The sequence below is a fragment of the Balaenoptera ricei genome, chromosome 8 (assembly GCF_028023285.1).
Source record: "Balaenoptera ricei isolate mBalRic1 chromosome 8, mBalRic1.hap2, whole genome shotgun sequence".
Taxonomy (NCBI): Eukaryota; Metazoa; Chordata; class Mammalia; order Artiodactyla; family Balaenopteridae; genus Balaenoptera; species Balaenoptera ricei.
In genome coordinates this window covers 32,800,892-32,817,504 of record NC_082646.1, presented here as the reverse complement: position 1 = coordinate 32,817,504, position 16,613 = coordinate 32,800,892, and the positions used below count along the sequence as shown (strand labels likewise).

Genomic DNA, 16,613 nt, shown 5'->3' with positions numbered 1-16,613 from the left:
ATATTATTATTCCTATTTTCAAATGAGCAAATGTGTGTTCACATAAGTTAAATGACTTCCCTGTAGCTTGGCATGCAGAAATCGAAAGCATCAAGATATTAATACACATCTAATGCCATGTCACTATGCTGCTGATTGGCAGATGAAGAAAACTGTCTTGACAAAGGCTTATTCGATTAACTTTTTCCCTTTAAAAACCTTCAATTTTTTTTTTTTTTATAAATTTATTTTTGGCTGCATTGGGTCTTCGTTGCTGCACACGGGCTTTTCTCTAGTTACATCGAGCGGGGGCTACTCTTCGTTGCATGCACAGGCTTCTCATCGTGGTGGCTTCTCTTGTTGTGGAGCACGGGCTCTAGGCACACGGGCTTCAGTAGTTGTGGCACATGGGCTCAGTAGTTGTGGCTCGTGGGCTCTAGAGCACAGGCTCAGTAGTTGTGGCGCACGGGCTTAGTTGCTCCACGGCATGTGGAATCTTCCCAGACCAGGGCTCGAACCCATGTCCCCTGCATTGGCAGGTGGATTCTTAACCACTGCGCCATCAGGGAAGTCCAAAATCTTCAATTTTTGAAAGAACTTTCAACAATGGAACTTGAGGGATATTTGCCTTTAAAATAAGACATAGTTGTAGATGAAACACATAACTTTTACTAAATGTAAGTAAGAATACATGTGAATAAACTTTAAAGTTTTGATTCTGTATCTAATCACCAACATACTATTTCATATACTGTTTACTACAAGAAAAATGAGTTTTCTAGTTGTGGAATACTTCATTGAATTTTCCAATTATTATAATTCTCTTTGTAAAATAAAAAAATCCAAAGCATCAGAATATTTATTTTAAAATAAAAACTAATAAAGCTATAATTACTGCTCAGAGAGCTATAAGAGCATCCTCTGACCTAAAGGACCATACATTTCTGTGAAACTCGCCATTTCCACCCCCCATATAAGCTTCATTTTCTCTAGTAGTAGAGTGACAGAGAAGGGAGAAGAAGTTGAAATCATCTTTATTTTATTTCTCTCTGGCTATTGATTCATGTAAGAAATTTGTATGTCAAAAAGTTGGTAAATTATGGATTACACACATTAGGTGTGTGGACCAGATCGAAAGTTCTATACAAAAGTTAAGGTTAAAATTTGCTGGGGGTTATAACCATAATATATAAAGTTGTATATGATGACAGAGATGAATTCAAATGAATCCAAATTATGTGAAGTGTTAATTCTCTGGCAAACAAAATTAAAAGCCATATAATGACCTTGATGGGGGGAAAAAAGGTAGGACATGTATAAACTGATTCACTTAAGGAGAAACCCCAGCAATAAAAATAGAGCATGGAGAATGAGTAGGCAAAAATGCAAAAGAGAGTGACCTAGAGCAATACCCACATAATTGACCACAAACTGAATGCAAATCAGGAATGCAATGTTGTTATGAACAGAAGCCAATCTGTTAACTGGGTTGTATGAAAAGCAACATAACGTTATAAGACTTGGAATTTATCCCTCCACAGTACTTTACTTTGAGTATCATTTCTATCCAGTTTTATTTACCACACTTTAAAAAATCAGGATTGGAATAGAAAGCTAAAAATAATTTAATTTGGAAAATATCTCATGTAAAGAGAGGTAAAATGAAGTGGAATATTTAACCAATAAAAGAGATGGCTCAAAGATAATATGAATTTATGATTTTTATAAAAGAGATTTCCCCCTAGGCTTTTGCACTTTTTCCCGGCATGTAATGGAAGGATTTAAGATGCTTCCCCACCTCTTTTTTCCCCTCCTTCCTTTACAGTGAGCCTCTTCTTCCCATATAATCTTACTGCTTTGACTGCCTCTCCTAGATCAGCTAAGAAGGAGAGAATATGAGGTATATTGATAAATGTTTCAGAACATGAAATTTTGGAGTCCAGCAGTCTAAATTCCACTCCCAGCTCCCAAACTTATGAGCTGGGTGATTTGGGGCAAATTACCTAACCTCATTGAGCCAGTTTCCTAATTCGAAAGTGGAGATAATGATGTTTCTATAGGACCATGTTGAGGAATAAATAAGGTCCTGTGTCTGTGAAGTACCTAGCCAGGGCGTCATACACGGTAAGTCTAATTTATCCTGATGCCAACACTTTTAAATGTTTTTATAATAGTATAATAATTAACTTATTTTGTATGGTGCTTTATAGTGTACTAAGTGCTTTCAATCATCATTAGATGCTTAAGTTCCTATATACCATATTCTGAACCCTGGGATAACAAAAATAAACAAATCTCTTCCATCAGAGTCTTCTGTTGAGTAGAGGAGCAAATGGGTAAAGAAACTATTATAGTTCAGAGTTACAGAAGTACAATTATGGAGGTTTACATGAAGTGCTTTGGCAAATGAAGGAGACCTCAGCTCTATCTTGTATAAGCAGTTAAGGGAAAGTCAGATGACCTCACAGGGAGAGGAAGCAGCTTCTCAGGACTGTAGTCACAGTAGAAGTAAGAAAAGTTCAAGGACAAATTCAAAAGTGGTAGGGGCAAGGCATTCCATATAGAAGGGGAAGTATATTTAAATGCATAGAGATACGAAAAGAGTTTAGGTTATTTTGGGAACTGCAAGTATAGTATATCTGGTATGTACTGGAATGGTTCAAATGAAGAGTGGTAGGGTATGCGGTCAGAAAGAAAGACTAAGACCAAGTACGACAAGCCATGGAGCCATGCCAAGGAGTTTAGACTATCTTATGATCATAGAAAGCCATTGAGAGTTTAGAACACGTGTGTTGTAAGATCAGATCCATAGTTTTAGAAAAGCAATCTAGCACTGAGAGAATTGAGGTTTGGCATAGGGTGAAATACAATCACACTTACCTTTCATTGTAGTCCTCTGAGTATGGTAGAGTAGTTTTTCTCTCTGTTTTGCTGAGGAAGAAGCCGTGAATCTGGTAAATAGAGTGATCTGTTATGGGTCCGCCAGTAGTAGCACTAGTGTTTGAACAATAGCAATGAGCATTTATTTGTATTGATTATGTGCCAAGCACTGTACAAACTGTTTAGAATACAAGATATTTAGGCTTTCCAAAAACATTTGAAATAGGAATTATCATCTCCATTGTAAACTAAGAAAATGGAAGTTTAAAAGATTGTGTAACTTGACCAAGATAAAGATAACATAGTTAATAGGTAAGCAACTAAGTTTCAAATCCAGGTTATCTCTCTTAAATCTTATGCCTAATACTGAGCCAACCTAACAGTATAAACCAGAGTTTGGAAAACTACAGGCCACAGGCCAAATCCAGTATGCTGCCTGTTTTTGTACAGCCCACAGTCATGTGAGCATGAATGACTTTTACATTTTTAAATAGATGAAAAACTTAGAAGGATAGTACTGGGTTGGCCAAAAAGTTCGTTCGGGTTTTTCTGTACCATCGTACAGAAAAACCCAAACGAACTTTTTGGCCAACCCAATATTTTATGACGTGAAAATTATCTGAAATTCAAATTCCAGTGTCCATAAAGAAAGTTTTGTTTGGAAAACAGCTATGCCCATTTATGTAGATGCTTTCAGATTACTATAGCAGAGTTGAGGATATAGTTGTATCCACGACCATATAGCCCATAAAATATTTACTATCTGACACCTTACAGAAAAGTTTGCTGACTCTGTATAAACTATCAAACTCTCCAACTTCTGCTTGAGTTAAGCACTATTTTTGTTCAAGAAATCATTTTTTTAGGGCAACTGTAGCTGTTTTTAGTAAGTTTTACAGAATTTGGTGGGGGGCATCAGCATTTTAACGCATTTTTACCAAGAGGAAAGGAACCAGCATAAAATCGAAGGAAGCGGAGTTAGAGTCTGTCATACAGAGTGAAGTAAGTCAGAAAGAGAAAAACAAATACAGTATGCTAACACATATATATGGAATCTAAGGGAAAAAAAAAGGTCATGAAGAACCTAGTGGCAAGACGGGAATAAAGACACAGACCTACTAGAGAATGGACTTGAGGATATGAGGAGGGGGAGGGGTGAGATGTGACAGGGTGAGAGAGTGGCATGGACGTATATACTCTACCAAATGTAAAATAGATAGCTAGTGGGAAGCAGCCGCATAGCACAGGAAGATCAGCTCTGTGCTTTGTGACCACCTAGAGGTGTGGGATAGGGAGGGTGGGAGGGAGGGAGATGCAAGAGGGAAGAGATATGGGACCATATGTATATGTATAACTGATTCACTTTGTTATAAAGCAGAAACTAACACACCATTGTAAAGCAATTATACTCCAATAAAGATGTTTAAAAAAAAATCGAAGGAAGCATCAACATCAATTTATATAAACAAGTAAAAAGAATTACTTTTGCCACTTACTCTTACAGCTACTTTATTGCAGAAAGTTCAGAATCCTTTGATAAGCTTAGATAAAATAATGGAGTTCAGAACTTTGGTGACTGATTCCTTTTAGGCCAGAAGAAGGTTTTTCCACAAATTATTTCGATAATATTATCTGACCCCTAAAAGTCCTGAATAGCTTTATTTCAGCAGAAACATGCCAGACAACTCAGACATTTGCACAGCATTGCTAGGAGGTACATAGCACCTACATTTTTTTAAAGAGCATTTTAGGTTGCAGAAGACTGAAGAACTTTGAGATTTTTTAATACATGGTAATACTTTAATAAAGGATATGAACAACAAATTCTAAGGCTTTTATTGAGGGGAGGGGGAGGTTTACCATTGCTTCTATTATAAATGTAATATACTTTGCCAGTTAACAAAATTAGAATTATGAATGCTCAAGAATTAAAAGGAAGTAAAATGCTGGTGCTAATATTTTCCTAGTGTGTCTGTTTACCATTATCTATGTGCAGGAAGTTAATATACCTACACTCACACTGTTCATTTATGCGTTCATTCATTCATGATGCAGATTCTTAAGGTTCTTCAAGTTCCAGTTCAGTACTAGTGGTTAAATTAATATAGGTACAATAAGATTTCCTTAGAGGATTTTACCCAAAAAAGCATTCACTTTCTCCAAAGCACTTCCTAAAAAGTGTTTGACACTACATTATTCCATAATGGTTCTCTGAAAAATTGTTCAGTGTACAAATTTAAATTTGGAAATTCATGATGTATTTGAGAATATTAAAAACTCTGAGAACTCCCAAAATTTACTTAACACGCAACCCTTTTCATGCACCTACACCCCACCCTCCATCTGGATCTATGTTCCACATAACATAGTTTGAGAAACACTTTGTGAGGTAGATCAGTCTTAGATAATGTCCTGTTCTGACATTCCACAGGAAGTCAGGTTGCCTTTGTTCTATTTGTCCAATAAAGAGTGTTACTTCAGATTTATCAGCCCCACAGTAACATAGAACATAGCCTGGACCAGCCTGAACCCCACAGGCCTACACCTTCCAACAGTTGCCACAACTGACAGTACAACTTCAGAAACAATTTCATTCTCAGGGAAATTATGACTATATAACGATTACACAAGCCACTCACAGTAACAGTCTTCTTTACGTTAAAGTATTTTCACCATGTATATGAAATGATATATGCTGATAACTCTGCCTTGTATGCACTCTGGTTTAAATATAATAAATATTTAATTAATGTCTTTTCTATGTGACAGTTTTTTTTCTTAAGAACTTACTATGAGAGCAATGTTGTTAGCATTGTATTATTGAAAAATAGAGGGAAGTATTTCTCTACCAAAATAGAGTAGCTAGACATTCTTGACAGAACAAAGTCTTTCAAAATATTCATTGTTGGCAAGTTGTTTTGTTTCCTGTTTTGAGATAGTTATTTTTTCCAGGGTTGCATTACTAATAATGCCACTTTTACTTACATGAAACCTCTGATGTCCTAACATCTTCTTTTCTAAAAAAAAGTAACTGTTCACTGACTTGGTTCATAAACATTCAGAAAGAATGTGTTAGAATAAGTTAGTTGGACTTTATGCATAAATATATTTCTGATGAGAATAATATTTTGGTTTGCCCTCGTGTGTTTTATTATAATGAAATTTGAGTTGATATCAGCCAAATAGTTAACATAATTAACCTGGATAATTTGGGGCTTTTTTGTTTTCTGGTGTTGTTTTATTTTGTTATTTTCTTTGGTTTGTTGGCTAAGTGATACCAAATATCACCATTTGCCTTTTAAACGTCTTTTTTCACATATTAGCATATTGCCTTCTATTTGTAGTACACGTATACTTTTAAGCCACTTTCCATGGGGCATGGGCATGAACATGAGTAATCATAATATATAGCTTTTTAATTACTTAATTTTAATAATGTCAAACTAATTTGTTTACATATAAAATAATTGAATTATTTGAAGTTTTCCTAATATATCTCTTTTTTGCATTAACTGAGCACTTAGTGTATTTATTAATAGTTATTAATAAAATTTTAGTTTCATCCAAATATTTCAGCCCAGCACGGTCTGTGCTTTGTCTGTTAAGATAAACATATTAAAGAGGGAATTGTGGCATAAGAATTTAATTCAGTTAAACAATATAAAGTTTCTGTCTGCATAAGGTATTGTGTTAAGTGTGAGAATGCCCAAGTACTTAGCTCTATTACTTTGATCATTTATTTATTGGTGACATAAGGGCAAGTCCATTTAACTTTTTTTACAGGAGGTTGTAACATTTACCATTTATGAGATTTTAAGCAATGACAAGTAAAATTTTAAGAAGCAACTGTGGTACTTCGCTTTTAAAACACTGTACATTTTGCTGGAAAGATTTGTACCCTCACTTTAAAACAAACAAAAAGCCTACAACCAAAAGCAAGTTTGGAAGGGTTTGGAAATATATACAAAAACTGGTAAATTGATAGTGAATATGCAAAGAATCAACTTTGCATTACTCTTAAATTCCTAATTTAAAGAGAAAATTGCTTGGCATTAAAATGAAGAGATATAGAGAAAATCTTCTGAATAGAAAGGAATAGCATTATAAAACATTTCAATGTGATGTTTTCATTTTTGACCTTAGAAGTTATGGGAAGCAAAGCAAATATAGGGTGGCAGAGGAAGATAATTTAAGACCTTTTCTAGGATTATAGACATTCATAGATTCAGGTCATTTCAGTTCAACAAATAGGTAATGTTTGTCTGCTCTTTGCTGAAGAATTTAAAGGCAATACCAAAAGAAAGCCTACACTAGGTTATTAACTTTAGGAATGGCTAAGGAGTTATGAAAATTACAGGAATTTGTGAATCCTAAAGCTTTGCCATTTAAGCAGAATTGGAGAAGAGGGAAGAGATTAGGCAGTGACTAATAATGGTTGAAAGTTCTCTTTACTCCAAATTCTGTATTTTTCTGAGGCCCAACTCAGGATTCATTCTCTCCATTAATCCTTGTTAGGTTAACATATCCCAGAGTAGTAGTTTATTCTGATTTTCTTTAAAATACTCATTTTGCCAAAAATTATATTCCAAATATTTGATGTATATGTTGTTTCTTAAACTAAATTTTAAGCTTCAAAGAAGATTATTATTTTCTCTATTTGGATATATATTGAAATGCTTTGCTTTTATAATTCTAGGTACAATATTAGCACATAAATGCTGTTAAATGAATGGATGAGTAACTGACAGAATCATCAATGCAAACATAGAGGCAAATTAGAAACATTCAGGGCAGATGGTCTTCTTATCTATTTGGGTAATGATTCTTCATAAAGAATGAATTTTCTCATATGTCAATCAGGTTACAATTTAGGAATTTTAGAAATGAGTGAGTTTTCAAAGGGACTTAACTGATTTATATCAAGGACTTAGAAAAGTTAGAACATTATTTTCGTGTTGGGGGGGTAGAGAAAAGGATTGGAAAAGACAATCAAAATTCCATATAATGCCCACTTAGACTTAAAAATAGAATGCTTTAAATTTCTTCATGAAGGAAAAAAGAAATATTTTTATTTCTCTCTATCCTAGCACCATCCATGACCTGTAGTAGATGGTAAAAAGCTGGGACTTTTTTTCTAATTGATTTGAGAATTAGTAGGAATTAAAGAAAAGTTATGCATATGTAGTCCTTATGTGAATAAATAATGCTTTGTATTTGAACTCCTTAATAATACATCATTGGATTCACCCAATATCCCATTAGGTGGACCAGTGTTGTTTATGTTCCTTTTATGATGGGGAAACAGATGCTCAGAGAGTAATCTACTCTCTAGGGTCAGGAGCTCCTAAACAAGCTAATGCCAAATTTTTTTTTTTCAATTGTACTACCTATGGCAACTTTGCCACTTGCTTAACTAGGTTACCATGATAAATTCTTCATGGGTTTCTGATTTGTCACTTGTAAAATTCTAGAATGAGTCTAACTTTTCTCTTAAGTTTCATTCTAACTCTAAAAACGAATCCATTAGTTGAATAAGATTATATAAATTCAATAAAAACATGAATCCTAAATTTGAATTGGAATTACCATTATGAACTTCTGATGTTTTTCTTTAAAAAAATACATATTTCTAAGCTTCAGTCACTGAAAAATCCTAGAAGGAGAATGATAGATCATTCCTAGCACCCAGATTATGATCTCTAGTACCATTTCTCATTAAAGGAACCAAGGATCCTCAGAGTAATGACTAATTTTTGATTTCTGGGACAGCAAATATACAAGATGAACTTACAACATCTTGACATACTAGAAGGTAAGAAAGCTACTGAAGACTACTAGGGACATATCAAAACAAAAACAAAAACCCTCAGGAGCCAGCCTAATGAGTTCCCACTGCACAAAGATTGACATTTTGAACACCAATAAGATAGTAATTGCATTGCATTGAAGCACATTGAACATGTTTAAATCCACCAGTTCATAATGATACTTAAAAAAATAGAGGGTGCTCATTGATCACCTTTACAGTATGCTAGGGAACAAATGCATTATTTTAAAAACATGTAAATAAAGGGAAATTAGATAGCATTTATTCCAGCCTTTCCTATATGAACTGTACCTCATGGTAATCAAATGATGGATAACTGGAAGTTCCTCTTTATAGATTTGTTTCTGCCTGGAAATGAAGGGATGTAGAATTAGATTATCATTTTGTAATCTTAAATATAACTAATGATCATCAATGGCTCCTAATAGCTAAAAAGAGACAGCAGACTTTATATGCCTCTTGATTGAAGTATACACTACTACCTAAGCAGTGTTTTTACCAGAAATTGAATCTGAATCTGAACTCACCTCCAGACCCACTTTACAAGAATACAGGGAACAGAAGAACATGACACCATGGGAATGTAGCCAACAAAAGTCAGAATGTGGGAAACTCTTTGGTATAGTTCTTTAGCAAACAATTACAAGGAATAAAGGAGAAAAAATAAATTTAAGAGAATTAGGAGACATAACAAACCTCAAAGTGTGGGCTCTATTTGAATTGTGATTCTTACAAAAAAATCTTTTAAAAATTATGGGATAATGGCATAATGGTTATAAGATGATATTAAGGAATTATTGTTAATATTTTTATGTGATATAGTATTTTGATTATATCTTTATATTTTATTTATAGACATATATTTAAATACTTATAGATGCAATTTTATAATGTGTAGGATTTGATTCAAAATACTCTATTATTTGGGGCTGAGGGAGGTTATAAATGAAATACAGTTGGCCATGAGCTGATAATTGTTGCAGCTGAATGATGTGGATTTACTATGCTAGTCTTTATTTAAAACATTTCATAATAAAATGTTAAATATATTTTATTATTTGGGAAGATTTTGTGTTTGTATCTTTGGTTATCTAATGATCTGTTGCAACACAGTATATTGCTGTATTTTAAAACAAAATTAATTCTTTTTAAACAGGGCGCATATGGTCCATATTCCCCTGATGAGTGCATATCTTTGCCTGTTTACACGAGTGCTGAAAGGGATCGTGTGGTGATCAATATCGACATTCCATGTGGGGGCAGCCAAGATCAGTGGATTCAGTGTGGAGCAGCTCTATTTCTCAAAAATCAGTAGAACCTAATGACAATAAAAGCTGTCTTAGCCAAAAGAAACATTTATTATTTAAGCTTTAAATAAAATATGTGGTCAGTCCACATTTGAAGTGTTAGTTCAAAATATTAGCATGTAGTTGTCCTGTGTTGTTTATCTCATTGTGTTTTTATTTTAATGGGTAATGACAGCACCCTGTACCTTTTAAAGTAATAACTTAATGGAGTCAATGTTAAAATAGCATATTCCCTATATAATATTAAGTATTTCTGTGAGGCAGTTCACTTTTCCAGTGGCTCAAAAATTTAATGTTTTAGCTAAGAGTTTTTAAATAGTGTATTTAAGGAATCAGTAATAAATATTTTGGCTATTATTTCTGTATCATCATTATTTAATAAAATATAAGATATTATTAACATTTCAGTCTTCCATGGTTTTATATATATACATATATGTATATATATAATGTCTTTAGACATTGAAGGAAGTATTATATTTAAGTTAAAATATACAGCATCTCAAAGTAATGCAAAAGAAATGGGAAATAATAGCGCAGAAACCAGGATAAGAATTTTACAAATAGAATAATTAAATGATGAAAAGGTTATAATTTCTCATGTATATGGCTTTCCCATGTGTTTCTATGAAACAGTAAAATTCTACAATGGCTGAAAGCTTAAATAAACAGCTAGAAAAGGGAAAAGCAGGGAAGAGTATTCAGGGAAGGTGTTTGTGGGCCATGTCTGGAAATGTTACACATCATTTATGTTTATATTCCATTAGAGAGAACTTAATCACATGGCTACACCTAATTTCTAGGGTGGTGGGAAATAGAGTCTAGCTGGGTGCTCATAGAAGGGGAGACTGGAGAGGCTAGCTAGCTCTCCTTGCCACATCCCCATGCAGAGGAGAAAGCTCATTCCTCAAATGCCTCCAGGACAAAGGCATAAAATGACTGAAAACTAGTACAGACACGTATGGCCTTTAATTGGTCTTCTGACTCCAAACCTTGTGCTTGTGAATTATAATACTTACAGAAAATAACATGATCCAGACATTAGCCAGATCCCAGGAATACAAGGATGAATAACATACTATCTCTGCTCTTGAGAGATTTAAGAGCTGATAGGACAGTGAAAGGTAAAAATAATATCACTGTAAATTCTGTGATATTAATATTGCTATACAAGCTTTTCTTTTGGTTACTATTTTTTTATTGAGGATATAATACATAAAAAGAGAATATATATATAGAAAAAAATTACAGTACAGTGAAATCCATTATATGGCACACCAGCAAAGGGCTATAGAATTCCAGAGGACGGTGTAACTAATTCTACTTGCTATATGTGTTGTTTAATCAAAGCTTGGCTAATTAACTTTTTCTTTCTTTCTCTTTCTTCTTTTTTTTTTTTCTTGGGAAACTTACTTTGAAAATTTGTTACAAAGGATAACAAACACATTTATTGGTCTTCCAAAATGAACAAATATTAACATGCTGTGGTGTTTACTTTAGATTTTTTCAAGAAATTTTAAAATTTTTAAATAATTTCAAAACCAGTTGAAGCCCTTCATGTTCCCTTCTGCAGCCCCATTTTCATCTTTACCATTTCAGAGGCACCCACTAACATGTATTTGTTGTGTACACAGGCCATTAGTATTATGGCAAAATGTTTGACCAAAAACAGTATAGGAGAGTTTTTTTTCAGTCAGTGGGAACTCCAAGGAAACTACCTAAAACTTTAGAAGAACACACTATCTGAGATTCTCAATCAGTAGAAGCAACAAACAATAGTTTTAGATTCCCAGGGCCCACAAGTGGTGGAATGGCCCAATCAGGACAGGGATTTTCAAAATAAAAACCTCAGCAAACCAAGAATAGAAGGGAACTTATTTTCATGGATGGTGGATATCTAGGAACAAAAACCTATAACAAAAATCATTCTTAATGGGGAAACAGAAGCATTCTCTGCTTATCACTTCTATTCAACATTGTTCAGAGATCCTAACCATCACAGAATGACAAGAAAAACAAAAGCAAAAGCAAATAAGAGAAAAATATGTTCAGGAGGAAGACATTAGTACTCCCTCCCTCCCTCCCATCAGCCCTTTGTTCATCTTTAATTTTTGCAATCTTTAACACATGCATATACAAAACTAAAAGTTTAAGAGCAGAAACTGTGAGCTTAACTGTGTTAAGCATTTCTCAAGAATTCTTTGGAGGTTTTATTTTTTTATTCTGAGACTTTCTGCTGTAACTTCTGAAAGAGAGGTGGAGACTGATGTAAGAAAACAGAAATGACAAAATCACTCCAGACACTTGAAACAGCTTTTTCCATTTGATTTCCATTCACTCATTTCCATTTGTCAAAATAAAGTGTGGATGAGTTATCACTTCCCACCTATCTCCTCAGAAAAGCGTGAGTACAAAGGAGTCCAACCAGTAAGGCAACTCCAGAGCACATCCAGGGCAAGACTGCAGTGGGCCCTGGGGACACACAGGAAAAATAGACAATGAAGTATATTAGACTCAAAATCAGCCATCTTATCCCTTGTTTTTGGCCCACTTACACATTAAGCATCTTGAGAGCAAGACATGTACTTTTCATGCTTTTATTTCTGGTATTTGTTTACATTGGAGCGCAATAGATATTTGTTGAATCAATGACTAAAACTGCTTTCAGATGACTTAATCATTGGATTTGTCTCCAAATTATTTTAGATTGTTCCCAAAATCAAACCCACACTCAATGTGTATTTCCCATTATTAAGGATAGTTGAAGACTATCCAAAGGTCCTTAAGGAAATCTGAAAGAGAAGTTCCAAAAATATCTGAGCAAGGGTAGCCTCATTTTTCCTATGTGATAATCATGAAGAAGACAACTACTTTGGATGTGTAGTCTTAAATCAAAATTTTTTGGAAATGAAAAGGATGATAGAGACTTGCTGGATTTATGTTTATGTTGTTTTACTTTTGCTTTGTAGTCCTACCTTCCTAAATGCTTTACTGTTCCTTGTGAACTTGAGATTTTCAACTTAACATTGCAGCTAGGAGGAAATTAATTATCGAAGTTTCATGAGTGAGATGGATTTTATGAGGGACACCAGAGAATCTATGCTGTAAGGAGTAGAGGTAAACCTGTCAGGGTCCAAAAGCTCAAACCAGTTCTCCTCAGTTTATCTGAAGCCCTTCCAAATGTTAATACTGGAAACCTCTCACTGAAAAAATGAACATTTTCAAATAGTTAAATCATTGGTAGAAGCACAGGAAAAATAAACCCAAGCTGAGGGGGAAAAAAAGCCTGTTGAGAATAAATGTCTCTACCTGTGTTAATATTTTCCATACATGTAGACATAACAATCAGCATTTTTTCTTTTTTACAAAAGAGAAGGGAAAAACAAGTATCAACCAAAGTACTGTGTTGTAAGTCTCATTACTTCTGATTATTCTATGCCTAATCTATCCTTCCCCCCTCCTTTCCAGTTCCTAAGAACCATTTCAAAAGCAATTAAATCAATAGAAACTTAATAAGGTAAAAACAGAGATAGGAAGGTGGATGGACAGATGATCTTTGATATCTCCTTGTTTTAGAAGTGGACTAGTTATTCATTAGCAAAGTAAGGGTAAAGAACAAAACATAAAGTTTGTGTTTTATGGAAAGCTCACAAGGGAATGAAGATACCAATTTAACCACACAAAAAATAATGGAATCAGATCATAGCCTAAATATAAATTTTGAATATTTATTAAAGTCAATGACACCCATGTGATTTTGGAAGCTAGCTTTATTTCTATTTGAAATAACAAATGGTTATTCAAATAGGAATTTATTTGAACAGATCTAGTTCTGCTGTAGTAGTTATATCCTTAACAATGCTGCGGCTGCTAACTGGTTTGTAATTTTAAGCACAACTCTTTTCACGTTAGAAACTGCTACTTATCATTCTCCCCTATTGCCATGATAATACAATGTTTAACTTGGTACTCAGAATAAAAACTACAATTCCTCGTTTCCCTTATATTCAAGTGTAGCCATGTGACTCACTTCTGCCCAAAAGATTGTGAACGCAAATATCATATGGCAGCTTCCAGGAGCCCTCCTTATAGGACATGATCAATATGTCATTTTCCCTCTTCATCTCTTCCTCTATTCTGCCTGGCACAGGGACACTACCATCTTGAGACGTGTTTATAGCCACAAAGGGCAGAGCAACAACATGGAAGGAATCTGGTTCTCTTATTGGAGCATAGATGCCGCCCCTGAACCATTTAACTCTGACTTCATTTACTTCATTTATACAAGAGAGATTACAAGCCCTAGATGAGATATAAAAAAGCCACTTGGCCAGTGGCAAGGACAACTAGAACGGGACAGACTGCCCTCAGACAGTCCCTCCAAAGACAAGGACTAGACTCAGATATTCAAACTGAACTGAGAACCTTGAGCTGGAAGCACTTACAACCTGTCATCTCTGACTGAGGCAGGTCCCATCTGGGTAGGCAACAGCTGTAAACAAAACTGTCTTTCCAGAGACACCAGGGGTACCTTTGGGACTGCAGTCCTTATGTGGAATTCAGGCATTAACCTGCCTCTCTCTCAAAAGCACTTGTACCTTTGACCACTTTTTGGGTGGCCATAGGAGAGCTGCAAGTATATAAAGACGCACCACCAGTAGGTCATTTTATTCCTCAGACAATTGCAGCCCTTTTTCCAAAATGAGTCTACCTTTGGTTACTTGGTGTAGGATAACTGCTTCATTATATATGCTCCTTGTGGACAGTTTTCCCTGTAAGGGGAGTCATCCAATTAAATAAGGTGGTAGGAAATGCGTTCTTGACTTCAGCTGTAGTGATCAATGACATCATCTCAGCCCTAGAAGGCATTCAGATCAGCCTCAACTCACCGTCCAATGGTGGTTTATCTCTGGAATAAATTCTATTTGGTTATTAATTATATGATAATTTAAAAAGAAATGCTTGTAATGGTAGTAAAAAAAGATATAGAATATACAGTGTAATTTTTTAAAGATTTTTTTGATGACCATTTTTAAAGTCTTTATTACAATATTGCTTCTTTTTTATGTTTTGGCTTTTTGGCCACAAAGCATGTGGGATCCTAGCTCCCCAACCAGAGATCAAACCCACACCCCCTGCATTGGAAGACAAAGTCTCAACCACTGGACCGCCAGGGAAGTCCCCAGTGTATTTTAATGTGTAAATATATATATATGGCATATCTCTGATTTAAGAGAGAGTTATTTAAAAATATTAAATAATGATTATCTCTGAGTAGAATGATGAATGATAGGTAATTTTTGCTTTACACTGGGTATATTTTTACATTTTTCAAATGTTCTGAGAATGTATTACTTTCATAATTAAAGCAAAATACTAGTTTTTTTTTTAATTAAAGAAAATAAGAAATAAAAATGTAAACTTGAAAAAAACAATGTGTAAATGTTAGCTTTTCACATTCTGAGATAATTCCTTTCAGAGTCCCTTTATTTGCAAGCTTTCTAGTCTATTTATAGTATGGATTATTATAGAACTTAATTTACTCAACTTTTTATAATCTCAAGGGTTCATTGGGATTTGTATATAATTGGTATTTGATTAAATTATTTTAGATCAAAGATGGCATTTCTACCTTGGCATATAGCTGCAATCAGATATATATGTAATTTTGAAGTTTAATATCTGTAATAATGAGAGAAGTGGTGAGTCAAGGTAAAGTTTAACTGAAGTCAATTTAAAGGCTTATATTTAATTACAGGGTGGCAAGAGCCCTGGACATGGAGTTAAGACACCAGGCTGCCAGTCTTAAGCTGACCCCATAACGTTTGCCAAGGTATCATCTGATCCCTCTGAGCTTAGGTTTCTTCATCTATGAGATGTGGATCACTATTCCCATTTCAAAGTGTGATTTGAAGAGCAAATGAAATGTCATGTGATAACATTGTATGAACTAGTATAAATTTAAATTTAAGGTATTGTTATGTTGAGACTGGATGTGAATTTAAATGCTAAGATAAATTATATCACAGTTTTATATAAAACATTAATTCACTACTTAGAAATAACAAGCTGAGAATGATCTGATCATAATATTCTCAAGTTTTACACTATCTGGTTTATTTGTTATTATGTTTCCAGTGTTAAAAGTCCATTTTGTTTTCACAAGATGAACCACAGTTTAATCAGAACACTGTCATTTGTAGCATTTTGTTCAAAACCAGCAGTCTGTATATGGCCAATGTATAATAACAATAATAACTAAGGCTTAGATAACACTGATTACATGCTAGGCACTGCTCCAAGTGATTGACAGATGATAGAAAAATAGATAGAAAGATAGATAGATAATTATATTAATTTATTCATTTATGATGTCCATTTTACTAATGAGAAAAATAAGGCCAGGTTGAGTGACGTGCTCACCCCTGCCCTAGCCCCTTCACTTTCCCTTTACTGACAGAGGTCTTTCTGTTCAGAAAAGTTTCTCCATACATCTTAGCATCTCTGGCATAGACATATATGGCTTAATTCCAGCCCTGATTGGCCAGATGTAAAAACAAAAAGAGAATGAAGAAGAGAATGAAGTGGAAGGCAAAGAATCGTGTTAGTATTGCTTTGTC

General features: G+C 34.3%; 1 protein-coding gene across 1 annotated transcript in view; it reads left to right on the top strand.

Annotated features, from left to right (window-relative positions):
- Nucleotides 1-10,350, top strand: part of DYNC2H1 (dynein cytoplasmic 2 heavy chain 1) — a 357,806-nt gene extending 347,456 nt beyond the window's left edge. The window contains exon 89 of the mRNA XM_059930504.1: nucleotides 9,843-10,350. Coding sequence (XP_059786487.1) covers nucleotides 9,843-10,001 — 159 coding nt within the window. The 3' untranslated portion in view covers nucleotides 10,002-10,350. The remainder of the gene's footprint in view (nucleotides 1-9,842) is intronic.
- The last annotated feature ends 6,263 nt before the right edge of the window (nucleotides 10,351-16,613 follow it).